At 36.9% G+C, this 17,066-nt stretch overlaps 1 protein-coding gene across 4 annotated transcripts in view; it reads right to left on the reverse strand.

The window, feature by feature from the left end:
• Window positions 1-17,066, reverse strand: part of SLC10A7 (solute carrier family 10 member 7) — a 250,997-nt gene that overhangs the window by 227,305 nt on the left and 6,626 nt on the right. For all 4 annotated transcript variants that reach the window (XM_060654029.3, XM_060654028.3, XM_060654031.3 and 1 more), the window contains exons 2-4: window positions 14,126-14,208; window positions 7,993-8,129; window positions 3,242-3,317 (exon numbers count right to left, since the gene is read on the reverse strand). In XM_060654029.3, coding sequence (XP_060510012.1) covers window positions 3,242-3,317; window positions 7,993-8,129; window positions 14,126-14,208 — 296 coding nt within the window. The remainder of the gene's footprint in view (window positions 1-3,241; window positions 3,318-7,992; window positions 8,130-14,125; window positions 14,209-17,066) is intronic.

Here is a 17,066-nt window from a genome sequence, read left to right on the forward strand (position 1 = left end):
ATGATTTAATAAAGAAACAATAGAAAACATCAATGAAACCAGGAGTCAGTTCTTTGAAAAGATTAACAGAACTGATAAATCTCTAGCAAGACTCATTGAAAAAAGAGAGAGAGATGACCCAAATAAAGAAAATTACTAATGAAAGAGGAGAAATAACAGCCAACACCACAGAAATACAAACAATTGTAACAGAATATTATGAAAACCTATATGCCAACAAACTGGACAACTTAGAAGAAACGGATAAATTCACAGAAACATATAACCTACCAAAACTAAAGGAGGAAGAAACAGAAAATTTGAACAGACCAATTGCTACCAATAAAATTGAATCAGTGATCAAAAAAATCTCAAAAAACAAAAGTCCAGGACCAGACAGCTTCACAGGAAAATTCTACCAAACATTTAAAGAGAGTTAATACCTATTCTTCTCAAACTATTTCAAAAAATACAAGAGGAAGGAACACTTCCAAATCCATTCTGAGGCCAGTATCACCCTGATACCAAAACCAGATAAAGACACCACCAAAAAAAAGAACCATAGGCCAATACCTTCATGAATATAGATGCAAAAATCTTCAACAAAATATTAGCAAACTGAATCCAACAGTATATTTTAAAAAATCATATACCATGATCAAGTGGGATTTATTTCCAGGACAGAATGGTGGTTGTCAGAAATGCAGAAAAAGCATCTGACATCCACTCATGATAAAAACCCTCAGCAACCCCACCCTTTCACCTCCTCAGTCAAAAGTCTTAGAGTCATTCATGACCCCCCCTCTCTCATATCCCACATTCAATTCATCAGCATATCCTGTGCCTCCAAAATACATCCAGAATCCAACCACCTTTACTGCCTTCATTACCATCCTGCTCTTCAAAAGACACTGGTAAGAAAATGAAGACAAGCTACAGACTGGTAGAAAATATTTACAAAGCATATATCTATGAAGGACTTGTATCCAGAATATATAAAGCTCACAAAGCAAGCTTTTCATAAGAAAACAAACCACCTCCGTTTAAAACAAAGAAAAAAAGGCAAAAGATTTTACACTTCACCAAAGAAGACATGTATAGCAAGTAAACACATGAAAAATATTAATGCTCAACATTATTAGTAGCTGGGAAATGTAAATTAAATTAAAACCACAATGAGATACCACTAGATACATATTAGAATGACTAAAATTATAAAGACTGACAATGCCAAGTGCTGACGAGATGTGGAGCACTGGAACTCTCAGACACTGCTGGCTGAGATGTAAAATGGTAAAACCACTTGGGAAGATAGTTTGGCAATTTCTGAAAAAGTTCAACATACACTGCGGTCCAAGAAGAGTGCTTGTATATTGACAGATGGTCCACCTCACAAGCTATTTATCGATGATTTATAACTATATGTTGGTAATTCTTGCCTTGGTTGAAAGATGCTAAAACATACACCGCCAGATGATCCCAACATTCCATTCGTAAGTATTCCCAAGAGAAATGAAAGTGCACATTCACTTAAAGTTTTGTACACACTGTTCATAGCCCCAAAGTGGGAAATGCCCAAACGTCCACCCACAGGTAAATGGATAAACAAACTACAGTATATCCATAAAAAAATAATAATACTCAGCAATAAAAGGACTGAACTATTGATACATAGAGTATAGATGACTCTCAAAATAATCATGCTGAATAAAGGAAACCAGAAAAGAAAAAGGTGTACACACTGTATAACTCCAGTATATAAAAGTCTAGAAGATGCAAACTAATCTACAGGGACAAGAAACGGATCAGTGGTTGCCTAAGGAAGAGGAGCACTAAGAAGGGCAGGAGGGAGGGATTACCAAGGGACACAGGAGAGTTTTGAGGGTGATGGATACATTCATTATCTTGATTGTGGTCATGGTACCACAGGTGTACACAGACATCAAAATATTAAGTTGTTTAGATGTATGCAGTTTATTGTAATATCCACAATAGCTCAATAAACCTATTTTTAAAAAGAATATAGCAGGCACTTAATACACTTAATAAATATTTTCAGAATAAATAAAGCAGATGAAAATAAAAACAAATGCTAAGAAAGCGAAATCTTAAGAATGAATTGAAGTAGAAATATATATATTTTTTTGAAGTAGGAATCCCTTATATTCTCCCTCATTCAATAGTATTCTTTGCTAAATGAGAAATTGGAAGTGGAAAGGAGGAATAAGCTACCACCAAGTCCTTCAGTATGAAGTTGTGGTACCTTTCAGCCAAGAGGAGCCACCTCTGTGTAGCCCCTGAAATGGATGACTGCTGTCCCAAAACGCAAGCACTCTGCCCCAGTCCCCCAGCACTTGCATAATCTCTTTGAACTCACCTTAGAAACCCTGCCTCATTTCTCCTTTTTACATCGCCTTCACTTGCCATTAAATGTATATGGACCCAGGGCCCCTGGGTGGCTCAGTCGGTTAAGCATCCGACTTGGGCTCAGGTCATGATCTCACGGTTTGTGAGTTTGAGCCCCGTGTCGGGCTCTGTGCTGACAGCTCAGAGCCTGGAGCCTGCTTCGGATTCTGTGTCTCCCCTTCTCTCTGCCCCTCCCACACTCATGCTCTGTCTCTGTCTCTCAATAATAAATAAACATTAAAAATAAATTTTTAAAAAATGTATATGGACCCTTTTTCCACAAATGTAGTTTGCTACAATTTTTTTAAATGTTTATTTATTTATTTTTGAGAGAGAAAGAGCACAATCAGGGGAAGAGCAGAAAGAGAGGGAGACACAGAATCCAAAGCAGGCTCCAGGCTCTGAACTATCAGCACAGAGCCTGATGTGGGGCTTGAACTCACAAACTGTGAGACCATGACGTGAGCCAAAGTCAGACGCGTAACCGACTGAGCCACCCAGGCACCCCAGCTACAAACTTTTTAAGAACTAAGGAATGGCCATAGAGCTGTTGTTGGCTCATTAGTCTTAGATGAAAAGTACCTTTCCTTGGATTGCTTCTTTTGTCTCCCAATTTCTCACCGAGGTAGAAAACTCACTATCTCTATTTCATTCATCTCCCTTGCTCTTCTCTTTGAAATCCTCACTTTCACTCATCATCATTAATTTTAGCACCATCCTAATTTATGAATCTACCTACACTTCTTTCATAAGCTGCTATAGTTATGCATTCTCTGTGATATGACTTCTTCATTATAAAATTTAAAAATAAAATAAAATATGAAACAAAAGCACAGCATTTAGCCCTATGACTCACCTCATTTCCACCAACTGCCTTGGTTAAAATCACTGCAGAAGACACAGGGGGAGGCATGCAGCCTACTGTCTGCAAGCTGGAAAATCAAAGAAAATGCAATTATCAGTAGGGTTTTTTTTTTTCAATTATAAACAGCAATGCTCAAACTTTCAGCTCATAAAAAAACATATTCGCGATCATGTGCTTCTTGAATTCAAACAGTAGTAAATTCTAGTACCTATTCTAAATTTAGTTTTTACTAAATTATGAGTCCACTTCCCAGATCATGACAAGAAATCTATTCTCTTAGTTTAGAATAGAAAACACATTGTAAAACTACAAGTAGTAAATCTAAATACCAAAGATATAAAACATACTTACCATCTAAAGGATGGATATACATCCCAGATGGATAGAATATACATTCTAGACATGGTGAGCAGCAGCTCACTAAAAGTAGAAAGTTCATACAGGGAGGGAATAGAGGACACGGAACGCCTGACTTAAACATATTTTAAGTCCAGATTACAGATATTTCTACTCCCTTTGGTAAGAATTTATCATCTAAGCTTCATGCAATGAATTTATATTACCTCTGAAATAAGAAAAAAAGAAAAAGTTTTAATTTATTTTGACTGAAAACACAAGAACACACATTTTTCATAGAATTTCCAGCTCAATTCATATCTTTTAAGGTCTATTTTCCCAAGTGATGCTTAAGTGGTCTTTCCTATTATCGATTCCCAGTCTCTGAGCCTTCCTTATGACCATCACTATTATCATCACTGATACTTACCAAGCATTTACCATTTGTAGTAGATACTACTCTAGACACTTTTCTCAGTGATTCCTTGCAGGTATTTAAGATAAATTCTCTTAGTGGGGCCTCAACTCATTCTCTCTTTACTCACCTAGATTCAGACTTATGCCCCTTCTACTAGTAAAAGTGGTAACCTTAAAAAGTAACAGGTGATCTCTTACTCACCAAATACAGTATCCTCTTCCCCATATTCATTCTCGTTCCCTTCTTGCTTTTCAAAATATTCTATTCTTTTGGTTGCCATAGTACTTCATCCTTCTAACTTATCTCCTTTCTTTTAAACCAGCCCCTTCTGACTTTTTGCTGACTCTCCTGCATTCTTTTCAATCTTATTTTCAAATCTGAATCTATATGAATATATACAATTTTACATTTCTAGCCCTAACCACCATTCCCCAAATTGTTGCTGCCTGTGACTGCCACCTCTAACTGAACATGTCTAATAGTTTCTAAAACGTCAATTTCATCTCTGAATTTACTTATTTCTGTCAATGGGATAGTTCGTTGTTGTTGTTGTTGTTGTTGTTCCTAATGATCCAATGTGAAACTTTGGAGTTACATGTGGCTCCACCTGCTTCTCATCAATCAATATATTACCACAACCAACTTTCCATTCTTTCCATGACTATTGCCATCATCCCCCTTCAGATGGTTTTTTCCCCAATTTTGGATTTTTGCAAATGCCTACTGAATGTTCTCTCTACCTCCACTCTTTCCCTTTTACATAGCAAGGTAAAGAGGACGTGCTCAAAATATTTATTGCAATGACTGAAACATGGCCCTGAGGTAAGAGTCTGCAGCTCCCTCAAGTTAGCAACATACTGTGTACTCTCAAACTAGGGTGGGGAACGCAGAAAAAGTGAGCTAGGAAAAGCTTTTTATAAGGGAGTTAGGCTAAGTGTAAACTCCTTTAAGCTCAATATCATGAGGTGATAATTGTATCTTAGCTTCCTGAGACTGCAAGCCCAACTCTAATAACACCCAGTATGATGCCATTAGATTAATCTTTCTTACTGACCATGTTTTAGTACATTATTCTCTTGTTTAGTGCATTTCAGAACTTCCCATCATCTACAGATGCAGCCCAAACTCCTCTGCCCAGTAATTCAGACCTTCTGTAACGTGGCTGTAAGGAAATTTTTTATTCTTGTCTCCCACTATGTTTTATTTTTGAATTCTCTACTTTAGGAATTCACAACCTTTGCTGAACCTCTTACCTTTTAACCTATTACATTACTTATCTAACAAATCATATGCTGCCCCACTGTGGTTGATTACTATTTTATATCTCTCACATACCCGACTACCCTGGACATTCCCTGAATACAAGGAAAATGAGTTAATATCTTCCTATTCCTTGAGTGCCCTTTTCATGAGAAACACTCAGTAACTATTGGTTCTTAATATGCATCATAAAAAAAAAATTTTAAGATATGCATCATACTTTGCTGCTCTAAAATGATGTCATGATACTTATGTGGCACTTTATGCTTTTCACTGAAAATTTTATGTTCATTCTCTCAAACTCAATCTGGCCAAGACAGTGGTCTTGATTTCCCCTTCTTATACTACTCTGTTTCTCCTCAGCTAAGTAAATGATGCCACCAATTACCCAGTGGCTCACACCCAAAACCCAGAAGTCATCCTTGATTCCTCCCTGTCCTTCTCTCTCTACATTCTATCCACCCAGAGGTTCTGAGAGCTCTAATTTACAATACACTCTCCAATGTCCATTTCTCTCTACCGCACTGCTACCTTACCAGACTAGCCTCCAAACTGGTCTCCTACCTTTCTCTCAGCCCCTCTGCTATCTATTCTCTATGCAGCAGCCAGAGCACTACTTTGAAAATATAAATCAGACCACGATACACCCTCATTTAAATCCCACCGGGAGCTTCCTGCTGCATGCAGAAAAATACTTGAATGCTTTCACCAAGGACCTATAAGGCTCTGTGGGACCTGACTCCTGCTTACCTTACCAACTCCAAGTCCTATTATTCTTCCTCTGTATCTCCAGGATCTGGCCATCCTCATCATTTTCCTGACCCTAGAACATACCAGGCTTGTTCCTGCCTTAGAGCCTTTGCACATTCTACTTCCTTTGCCTAAAACATTCTGCCCCTGAGAACTCTGCCATCTAAATTCATCACTGGCCTACCTACCCAACCACTTTTAACTGTATCACACTGTGTTTTACTTCCCATCACTGATCTCTATCTTGGTCATCTACTTACTTGTTTATTGTCAATCAACCTAAGTCTTCCCAATGTGCAAAACTAACTTGCACTTTCCCATTTTTGTTCACTATTCTTTCTCCAACACCTATTATAACGCCTGGTACATAGTGGGAACTAAACAAGTGACTTGAATAAATGAATAAGTGATCTCAATTGAGATCCTCAACATTATTATCAAGCAGACAGTAAAAGTATGACTATCCTCACTATTTATAGGCAGGAAAATTGAGGTTCAAGACTATTACATGACTTCTTCAGTTAGGGATGGGGTCAGAAAGCAACCTCCAGACTCCAAGTTCAGTATTTTAACTATTATACCATGCTACTAAATTATAGTTAGTTTTAAACCACTTCAAATAATTTTTTAAATTCATTAAATCCTTTGAATAAACATGATGGCATTTTTATGGAAGAAAAGTGTCTAATAAAAATCTATTGTTAATTCAACTGTCATAGCAAACATAAACAGAACAAGTAAAAAGGTAAATGTTTGCTCCTTATATATTTTTTTCTTTCCTGTACTTCTAAAATACTTATATTCAGCCACTATCTGCCTACGTTTGGTAAGATATAGAATATACAAGTTAAAGTGCCCAACTGATGGCCTACATTATACACATGCACACATATCTTATATCTTCTAGTCCCTTCCATCTTTCTCCCAACACAGCTCTTTAAAACTTCCAGAACAGTATCCATCCCAGAACCTTAAGATTAAACATTTTAAGATTGTGTTATAATTAAGAGTACACTTACTTTGATGATCACTGGGTAATATATAGAATTGTCAAATCACTGGATGCGTAGGTGGCTCAGTCGTTAAGTGTTCAACTTTTAATTTTGGCTCAGATCATGATTTCACAGTTCATGAGTTCGAGCCCCACAATGGGCTCCATGCTGACAATGTGGAGCCTTTTTGATATCCTCTCTCTCCCTCTCTCTGCACCTGCCTCTCTCTCTCTCTCTCAAAATAAATAAATAAACTTTAATTGTCAAATCACTATACTGTATACCTAAAACTAATATCACACTGTAGGTTAAAAATACTGAAACTACAATTTTTTTTAATGTTTATTTATTTTTGAGAGAGAGACAGAATGTGAGCAGAGGAGGTGCAGAGAGAGAGGGAGACACGGAATCTGAAGCAGGCTCCAGGCTCTGAGCTGTCAGCACAGAGCCCAAGGTGGGGCTCGAGCCCACAAACAGCGAAATCATGACCTAAGCCAAAGTCAGACGCTCAACAGAGTGAGCCACCCAGGCGCCGTGAAATTACAATTTAAAACAATTTACTAATAAAACCCTTAGAAATCAGAAAGAAAAAAAAAGATCGTGTTATAAAATTCTTTGATGAACCTTCTTGATGAACACTATCATTTTAAAGGATAATAATTTTTAGGGGTACCTGGGTGGTTCAGTTAGCATGACTTCATGAGTTCAAGCCCCGGCTCTAGCACTGTACTGGCAGCATGGAGCCTGCTTGGGATTCTCTCTCTTCCTCTCTCTCTGCCCCTCCCCTATTTGTGCTGTCTCTGTCTCTCTCAAAATAAATAAATAAATAACTTAAAAAAATTTTTCAGGGATAATAATTTTTAAAGTGTTCTTTTTTCCTTATAAGATACCACACATAAGCCCTTTTGTATATAGTTGCCACAGAAACAATAACGTCACTACAGATGCCTCATTAAAAGTGGGCCCTTCCAAATATTTAAACGTACCCTTTCAAAAGCCACTCATTGATGGGTGTGATTGATAAAAGCTGAAGAAAAAGCCATATTGTTGCTGGGAAGAATGCAAGTGTAAAGATCTGGATGAAAAGGTGCAGTTTTATATGCACCAAAGCACTGGTCAGCTCCTGCAACAATGAAAGACACAAAACAGCAAAGGTAAGAATATTATTTTTCCCAAGAAAGGCTGCTACTAAAATAACATCAAATAAACGAGTTTTTAATTTGGAATTATTTCAGAGCTAAAATTTTTACCTCTAAGCATGATAGACAGACTTGCGGAAAAAAAAGAAGTATTTTTATATAAAATTTCTGAAATATTCTAATTTATTTGAATATATAATATACCCCAACAATTCAGATTTGTAAAATTCTGGACCAAAACTGAGCTAAGTGCCTGTACAGTAGTATAGACCTGAGGACTGTTGACACTATAAACAAATAGGCATGTAACTACTTAAGGACCTATCTCATTTTAATGAAATGATTAATCTCTAGCAAGGCCTCACTTTGGCAAGATGTTACCAAATCTACACACAAATCATAATTTTTAAAAATGTTTTTCCCAGTAATATTCTATAATTCAAAATGGCTTTTTCCCCAAAATCAACTTTCTGGATTTCCTTGCTAATGCTTACAGAACAGCAGCAATGTGCCATGCTCTGAGCCTGTCACTTTATGTATGTTATCTCTTTTAATCCTCACCACAGCCCCCATTAGATATTATTATCCTATTTTACTGAGGAGGAGACTGAGGCTGAGAGCTACTGAACAATGAGGCTCCTAATCAAACTCATTTCTGGTATGCTAGCAAACCCCTCTCTTCTTCATCATGTCACACTACTGCCCCAGAGGGAAGAAATTCACACTGAACACGACATACCAGGCACGTTCTATGCCTCACAGCTGAAAACAGATAATGAGGTCAACTTTGGGGTTCAAATAGGTACAAATTCAAAGGCCTTTGCATTTGAATTCCTTCAAGCTATGTGGTTATTCCGTTGAAATAAAACAAACTCAGAAAGTAGTGGAAAAAGTAGTACAGTCCTATAAAACATGCAAGAAGCCATTAAAGCACCTCAAAGATGCCAGAGATTCCCCTGTTAGAAACATAGCACTGTAATGCCTACCCTAGTTCAAGTAAGACATTCAAGAGATCCTTGGCCTCAGAGACACTAACCAAAGCTCATCAGTTTAATGGACAGGACTCATTTCCCGTGTGAAGACACACAGCAGTCACAGAACATCCCAAATGACATCTAAGGAATTTCTGGCAAATGGAAAACACCGGGCAGACCAGAAGCCACACCAGGTCCATGGATCAGATCGAAGATTAAAGGAGCCATCCTAATACAGTATCAGAATTTTTAAAGTTCCACCCCAGAGAAAACTTGAGCACCAGCAGTGCCAAGAATTCTCACAGTTCTGAAACCAAATGCCACTGAGATATACTCAGAGGTATTTGATGAATGCCAAATAAATAAGATTCTAATTTTTTAATAGAAACAAAATGATCAGCCAGAATGCAATAACTAAAGCATTTGCATATACTTCAGGTAGGAATATGAAACAGAATAACTTTTCTGAAAAGTAATTTGGGAATTACTGAAAAGTAATTGGAGGACTATAATACAATTCACATTCTTGAACCCCCAAAATGTTATGTCTAGGTACTTGATCTAAGGATATAATAAGTGGTACAAGCATTTATATGCAGAATTGATCACGACAGCATCATCTATTATAGTAAAATCAGGAAACGAGTTAAAAGTCCAAAAACGGATGAATAATTAAATAAATTAAGGTACAACCAGGCTGTTATAAGATTAAAAACCATGTTAAAACTGTGTTGACAAGCATGTGGGAACACAAGGTCCTTCCCAACTTAACCAATAGGAATATAAATTGGCACAATCTAAGGACAGCAATCTGGCAACTCATTCCTTCAGTCAACAAATACCGAGAGCCCAGCACTGTTCTAGGTACTTGGAGTATCTGTCACAACTTCCACTGCATGTATCATGTGACTTAGCAATTTCACTTCCAGGAAGTAATCCTTCATATTTTCTCCCAAATGTGGGAACATGGGCAATTTTTAGGTTATCCTTTGCAGCAAAACCTAAATGTCCATAAATAGAGGACTAGTAAAATATAGCATGACACATTCATACAACGGAATGCTTTCCAGCATACAAAAAGAAACAAGGAGTTCTCTACGTGTTGATATGAAACAGTCTCCAAGATATGTTTTCTGAGTAAAACAAGACAGGGTGGCAAGCAGTACAAAATACCTCAGCTTGAAGGGGTGCAATACACATATGTTTTACACAGAAACTATTAACATTAGTTATGTCCACATATCTGATAGAGGGGAGAAAAGAAGACTTCTTATCATGTACACTTTTGTACCGTTTGATTTATGTTCATAAAAGTAAGCAAAATATAAATTTTATTATATATGAAGAAAAATTAAATCAAAATATTAAATTATATAAAAAATTACTATACAGTGTCACATAAGAAAAAAAGATTATATATGTGTACATGTACATGATACTATGCAAGTATATATATATATATATATATGTATACTTACATATATATAATTTTTTTAAGTATTTCATTTTTAAATATTCTATGTATAAAACATGTTTAGGAAAAGAGGGACCAAAATCACAGAGATGTTAATGTTAGTTATTTTTATTCTTTCTAATCTTTCTACAATAGGTAAATACCAGTTTTATAATCAGAAAAAGTTATAAAAAACAAAATTTAGTTTAAAAATACTAGCTGATCTAATATATGACAATTATAAACAACTGCCATTGCCTCAGGACAATGGAACAATAAAGAATCCAGCAAATTGAATCACAAAGGCCAACAATGTTGGGTCATGAGAGGCCTCTTAACAACAGGGAAATAATAGGCATGAAGTATCCCTAAGATTTTAAGACTATCACAAAAACCCAGGGTTATATATTTTCCATAACTTCTTCATACAAACATAAAGATAAAATAAGGTCACAAGGAAAAGAAAAAACAAGTAAACACTGTAACATCCAAAACAGTATTACTCCATACATACCCATACAGAGTTTAGGGCCACGTACTCAAATAAATGCCATCATGAATAATTGAAAAGTTGATTCTGCATCACATTTTATTTATTCACATGTAATACAGGTCAAATTCCATTAAAGTAAACTTAAGTAAAGATACTCCAAATATTTATTACACCAGAATTATCACTGACAGTATCGAGAATTGCTTAAAATCAGGCACTCTGAGATGTAGAAATATTTTCATTTACACACCAATTTCCCTTCTAACCCTTATTTGACCTTCATTTGATTCACTTTCTGAGAAATCAGCCTCATAGTTCTAGGCTGGAAACAAGCAGCATGAACGTAAAGTTTAGAAGTTGCTATATTTACTTCTAAGGTAATAGAACTTCAAAAAATAATCTGTTTAGGAAAATAAGGAAAGACCTGTATAATCTGCCCTACTCAGGACCCTTTCCAGGCCCTGAGCATCTTGCCCATCTTTGGTTCTATCCCAGTGCCAAATACAGTGCTTTGTAGCCACAGGCACCTCATAGGTATTTGTTTATATGAGATTGATCCTGCCACGGTCTATTAAGTGACAAATCCTCTGAAATGGTAGCTCCTAATTAGCTAAACATCAAATATATTTCAAATGTGACCTTACTTCACTTGAATACAATAAATTTTCAGAAGACATTTCAACAGATATTTTAAAATCTAGAAATCAACAGTTATAAGACTTAAGATTAGCATTAAATCTTTTTAGTATTAACACAGAGTTCTTTATGATTTTAATAAATGAGCAAAACAAATTTTAGAATATACATCATTCCATCAAGGAATGGGTAATACTACATGAAATGTTCAATATAAATCAAACTTGAATGGGACCAATGTGAATGCTCTCAAATAAACTCAAGTCAATAATAACTTACTGTCTCCTGCCTGCAAAAACACACTATTCTAATAAGGTTCAAAAATAGTAGTCCCAGCTGAAATAAACTTAAGATTATTAACTAGAAGACAAATAACAACAAGATTGCTACCTGCTAACTTAAAACCATTGGTTCAGTTGCCCAGGAAATTAGCAGGACTTAAAGATGGTTTAACACTATACAATGAGGCAATCTAAAACATCTTCAACTGAATGGATCTTGAAAATGACAATGTAATACAGTGAAAAGGGGCATTGGTGGAAGAAATGGCTTTGATGGCTACTTAGATACCGTGATAAAGCACGGGATCAAGGCATTTTATCATTAGATCCAAATTAGCTGGAATACTCTGAAGGTTTCCTAGGTGCTTACAGAAGAATTTGGTCCTTAGAGAAATGCTGATAGCTGTGACGTTCTTCCTTCTTAAACTCCTGCATCCCACAAAGTTGGCTGCTTTACAGAATCATATTAAGCAAGAAGCTAAGGAGTGAGAGAATCAAGTCTCTTGCCAGATTTCTCATGGCATAAGTAACAGCTGTAGCCGTTAAGCAGCCACCAGGGGACATAGTTAGAGCAACATCCCAAGTAGAGGACTTGGGTAAGGCAGCTGCTCACAAAGGGCATTATCCAAGACCAGCAGGAAGACCTCCAAAGAATAGTCCAGCACCATAGGGGTAGCAAGTATTTTTCTGTATCACTAGGCCCCACATTTGAGAACCAGTAGAATGAAGGTGGTGACAGAAAAAGCCTGCGCCCTGTAAGCACTGATCTTAGTCCTTTCATGTCAATGTAATTTGTGAAAACTAGAATTTAACATATTTAGGAAATCTCATCCTATGTCAGTTATTTTCAATAGTAGTGAGACTATTCAGGATTTTTGAGACATAATTTCACAGATACCACACATGGATCCCATCTATCTAAAAATAATGCTCCAATAAAAACATTTATACCAACCAGATAACTACAGAATACATAAATTTACCAAAACCGTATTTTTTCCATGTTGCTACTAGGATGGTCCTTGTAACTAAATTTGGTCGTCATTCCAATCACACTTAAAATAAAAAATAAGTAAAGCAAAACATGATGCTGAAACAAAATTTTAACTTATAAAGCTATTTCCAAAAAAAAAAAAATCCTTGCATAGTAAGATTTCCCTATCTACATAAGAATAAGCATCTTAGAATAACAACTTTAAAAATCCTAAGTAATTTCTTCAAGAGCAAATAGGTATTTTTTCCTATATTTTTCTTCTCCTTTTTTGTTATAAGCCAAAAGAGAATCATAAATTCTACTTATTCCTCTCTTGAATGTTAAAAATGTCTGATTTCTTTAATTCTGGGAGAATTCCATGTTCAGCGACACAGTGATCAATAAATAACATTAACTATATATCTTCATGATAAATTGTGACATAGTATGAAAAATCCCAATTTTTTCTTAAAATACTTATTAATATTTAATAGATATACCAGCAAAAAATATACATTAAAAATACAAATTGGTGGGGTGCCTGGGTGGTTCCGTCAGTTAAGCCTCCGACTTTGGCTCAGGTCATAATCTCACTGTTGGTGGGTTCAAGCCATGCATCAGGCTCTGTGCTGACAGCTCAGAGCCTGGAGCCTGCTTGGGATTCTGTGTCTCCTTCTCTCTCTCTGCCCCTCCCCTGCTCATGCTCTGTCTCTCTCTGTCTCTCAATAATAAATACATGTTACAAAAAAATTGTTTTAAATACAAATTGGTTAAAAGTTGTAACAGGCATCACTTGAGCAGCATGAGTCCTGAGAACAAAAGTTATGGAAACCCAACTAAACATCAACTCAAATGTGCCACAGCAGTCACCATCATATTGACCACCATAATCTGAGGAAGACCTCAAGTGGATGCTTCATTCAGTGCAGTTGCTGTATTAAAAACATACCCATTATAACCACACCCTCAGGGTCCATTTTGTTCAACTACAAAATTTCTATAATAGGTAGGTTCAAAACACAAGTCCTTTGCTGAAGTCATCTTCTATTGTAGTGAAGCTTTTGGACCATAGTTACATATATCTTTACAAAAGGATTCTGATATTTCAAAATAATAAGCAAAAATTAAATTTTTCTCCCTGCTTTTGATATGCCCCATAAGTGACAGTACCTCTGTTTTTAATGATAGTCCACTGTTAAAGAATATTGTTGCAACAGCAATGTAGGAGACCGTTATTTCTGGCTTCAGTGGTCCTAAAGAGAGAGAAACAAGTTACTGTTAGATAAGAATTTCCAGTAGATAACTTGGTATGAAAGAAGAATCCATTGAGGGAGGGCAAATAGTACTTCAAATCTTAGTGTTACCCTTACTATACTACTGTTCTGAAGAGTTAAGTATTTGCTGTGATGCAGTCTAGCTCCAAAAGAGATTTTCCAGAAGGCAAGGACCATGCTTATCCAGTTCAGCACAGTATCCTCAGACCAGCAGAATAAAAATAAACTGCTCTCACATAGGAGAGCAAATAGGCAACATCCCTCAGTATGACGTCTAATTGTATCTACCACAGTATCAGTGCTTATACAACAATCAAAATTCCCCAAACTAGGAAAAAAAAAAAAAAAGAGAGAGAGAGAGAGAGAAAGAGAGAATCAACGGAAGAAGTTCCCTTCTGTTTAGCAAATATTATTTTATTCCTTCTAGGATACCAGAAATAAAAATCTATATTCACACATACATTCAGTTCAGCCCACGGGTAGTCATTCTACAAAGATGTACTGAGCATTTACTATGTGAATGAAATAATACATACAGAGTAATACAGTAGTAACAATATGTTAAGTTTGCAATTATTATTACACTGTGCCAGGCCCTGGCTATACTGCTGTGAACCAACAGGCCTAATCTTTGCCCTCTGGAAAATCCTCTCTGGAGTTAGGCTGGCATCACCCCAAATGTGTTAACACTATGAGCACAACAGCAGCAACCCTAACTAATATTTACTTCATTTTGTCACCTGTATACAACTCTCTTGAAGATCTAATATATTAGCCAAAGAACATGCTTTATATATATATATATATATATATATATATATATATATATATATAAAGTTTATTGTCAAATTGGTTTCCATACAACACCCAGTGCTCATCCCAAAAGGTGCCCTCCTCAATACCCATCACCCACCCTCCCCTCCCTCCCACCCCCCATCAATCCTCAGTTTGTTCTCAGTTTTTAACAGTCTCTTGTGCTTTGGCTCTCTCCCACTCTAACCTCTTTTTTTTTTTTTTTCCTTCCCCTCCCCCATGGGTTTCTGTTAAGTTTCTCAGGATCCACATAAGAGTGAAACCACATGGTATCTGTCTTTCTCTGTATGACTTATTTCACTTAGCATAACACTCTCCAGTTCCATCCATGTTGCTACAGAGGGCCATATTTCATTCGTTCTCATTGCCACGTAGTACTCCATTGTGTATATAAACCACAATTTCTTTATCCATTCGTCAGTTGATGGACATTTAGGCTCTTTCCATAATTTGGCTATTGTTGAGAGTGCCGCTATAAACATTGGGGTACAAGTGCCCCTATGCATCAGTACTCTTGTATCCCTTGGGTAAATTCCTAGCAGTGCTATTGCTGGGTCATAGGGTAGGTCTATTTTTAATTTTTTGAGGAACCTCCACACTGTTTTCCAGAGTGGCTGCATCAGTTTGCATTCCCACCAACAGTGCAAGAGGGTTCCCGTTTCTCCACATCCTCTCCAGCATCTATAGTCTCCTGATTTATTCATTTTGGCCACTCTGACTGGCGTGAGGTGATATCTGAGTGTGGTTTTGATTTGTATTTCCCTGATGAGGAGCGACGTTGAGCATCTTTTCATGTGCCTGTTGGCCATCCGGATGTCTTCTTTAGAGAAGTGTCTATTCATGTTTTCTGCCCATTTCTTCACTGGGTTATTTGTTTTTTGGGTGTGGAGTTTGGTGAGCTCTTTATAGATTTTGGATACTAGCCCTTTGTCCGATATGTCATTTGCAAATATCTTTTCCCATTCCGTTGGTTGCCTTTTAGTTTTGTTGGTCGTTTCCTTTGCTGTGCAGAAGCTTTTTATCTTCATAAGGTCCCAGTAGTTCATTTTTGCTTTTAATTCCCTTGCCTTTGGGGATGTGTCAAGTAAGAAATTGCTACGGCTGAGGTCAGAGAGGTCTTTTCCTGCTTTCTCCTCTAGGGTTTTGATAGTTTCCTGTCTCACATTCAGGTCCTTTATCCATTTTGAGTTTATTTTTGTGAATGGTGTGAGAAAGTGGTCTAGTTTCAATCTTCTGCATGTTTCTGTCCAGTTCTCCCAGCACCATAAGAACAACATGCTTTTAAAAAAGATGTAGTTCTGAGAAAATGCCATTTTGTACTTATATACCAGTGGTTCTCCAGCAGGAGCAATTTTGCCTCCTATAGACATTTGGCAATGTTTGGAAACTCTTTTTTGTTGTTATAATTCAGCAAGTGGGGGGGGTGTTACTGGCATCTAGTAGACTGAGATCAGGAATTCTGCTAAACAACCTGGAAAGCACAGACAGGACAGCCCTCCCAACACCAAAGAATTACCATGTCCAAAATGTCAATAGTGCTGAGGTTGAGAAACACTGGCATATGCCAACATATCAAAATCTGATCATTTCATATTTGACATTCTATTCAGCCCTCTCGTGCTGAGCTGAATAGTGTCCTCCAAAATCCATGTCCCCCCAGAACTGACGAATGTGACCTTATTTGGAAATTGGTTCTTTGCAGATGCAATCAAATCAAGATGGGGTCTTACTGGATTAAGGTGGACCCTAATCCAATGACTGGTATTCTTACAAGTATAGGTAAATATGAAGACACAGAAAGATGGCCATGTGTAGACTAAGGCAAAGCCTGGAATTGTATTACCATAAGCCAAGAAACACCAAAGACAATTGGCAACCAGCCCAAGCCAGAAGCCAGGAAGGATTCTTCCCTAGACCTTCAGTGAGAGCGTGGCCCTTAGCTTCAGAATTCTAGCCTCTAGAATAATTTCTGGAAAATAAATTTCTGTTATTGGAAGCCACCCAGTTTGTGTTTCTGGTGTGGC

Source organism: Panthera onca, chromosome B1 (assembly GCF_046562875.1).
Source record: "Panthera onca isolate mPanOnc1 chromosome B1, mPanOnc1 haplotype 2, whole genome shotgun sequence".
NCBI lineage: Eukaryota > Metazoa > Chordata > Mammalia > Carnivora > Felidae > Panthera > Panthera onca.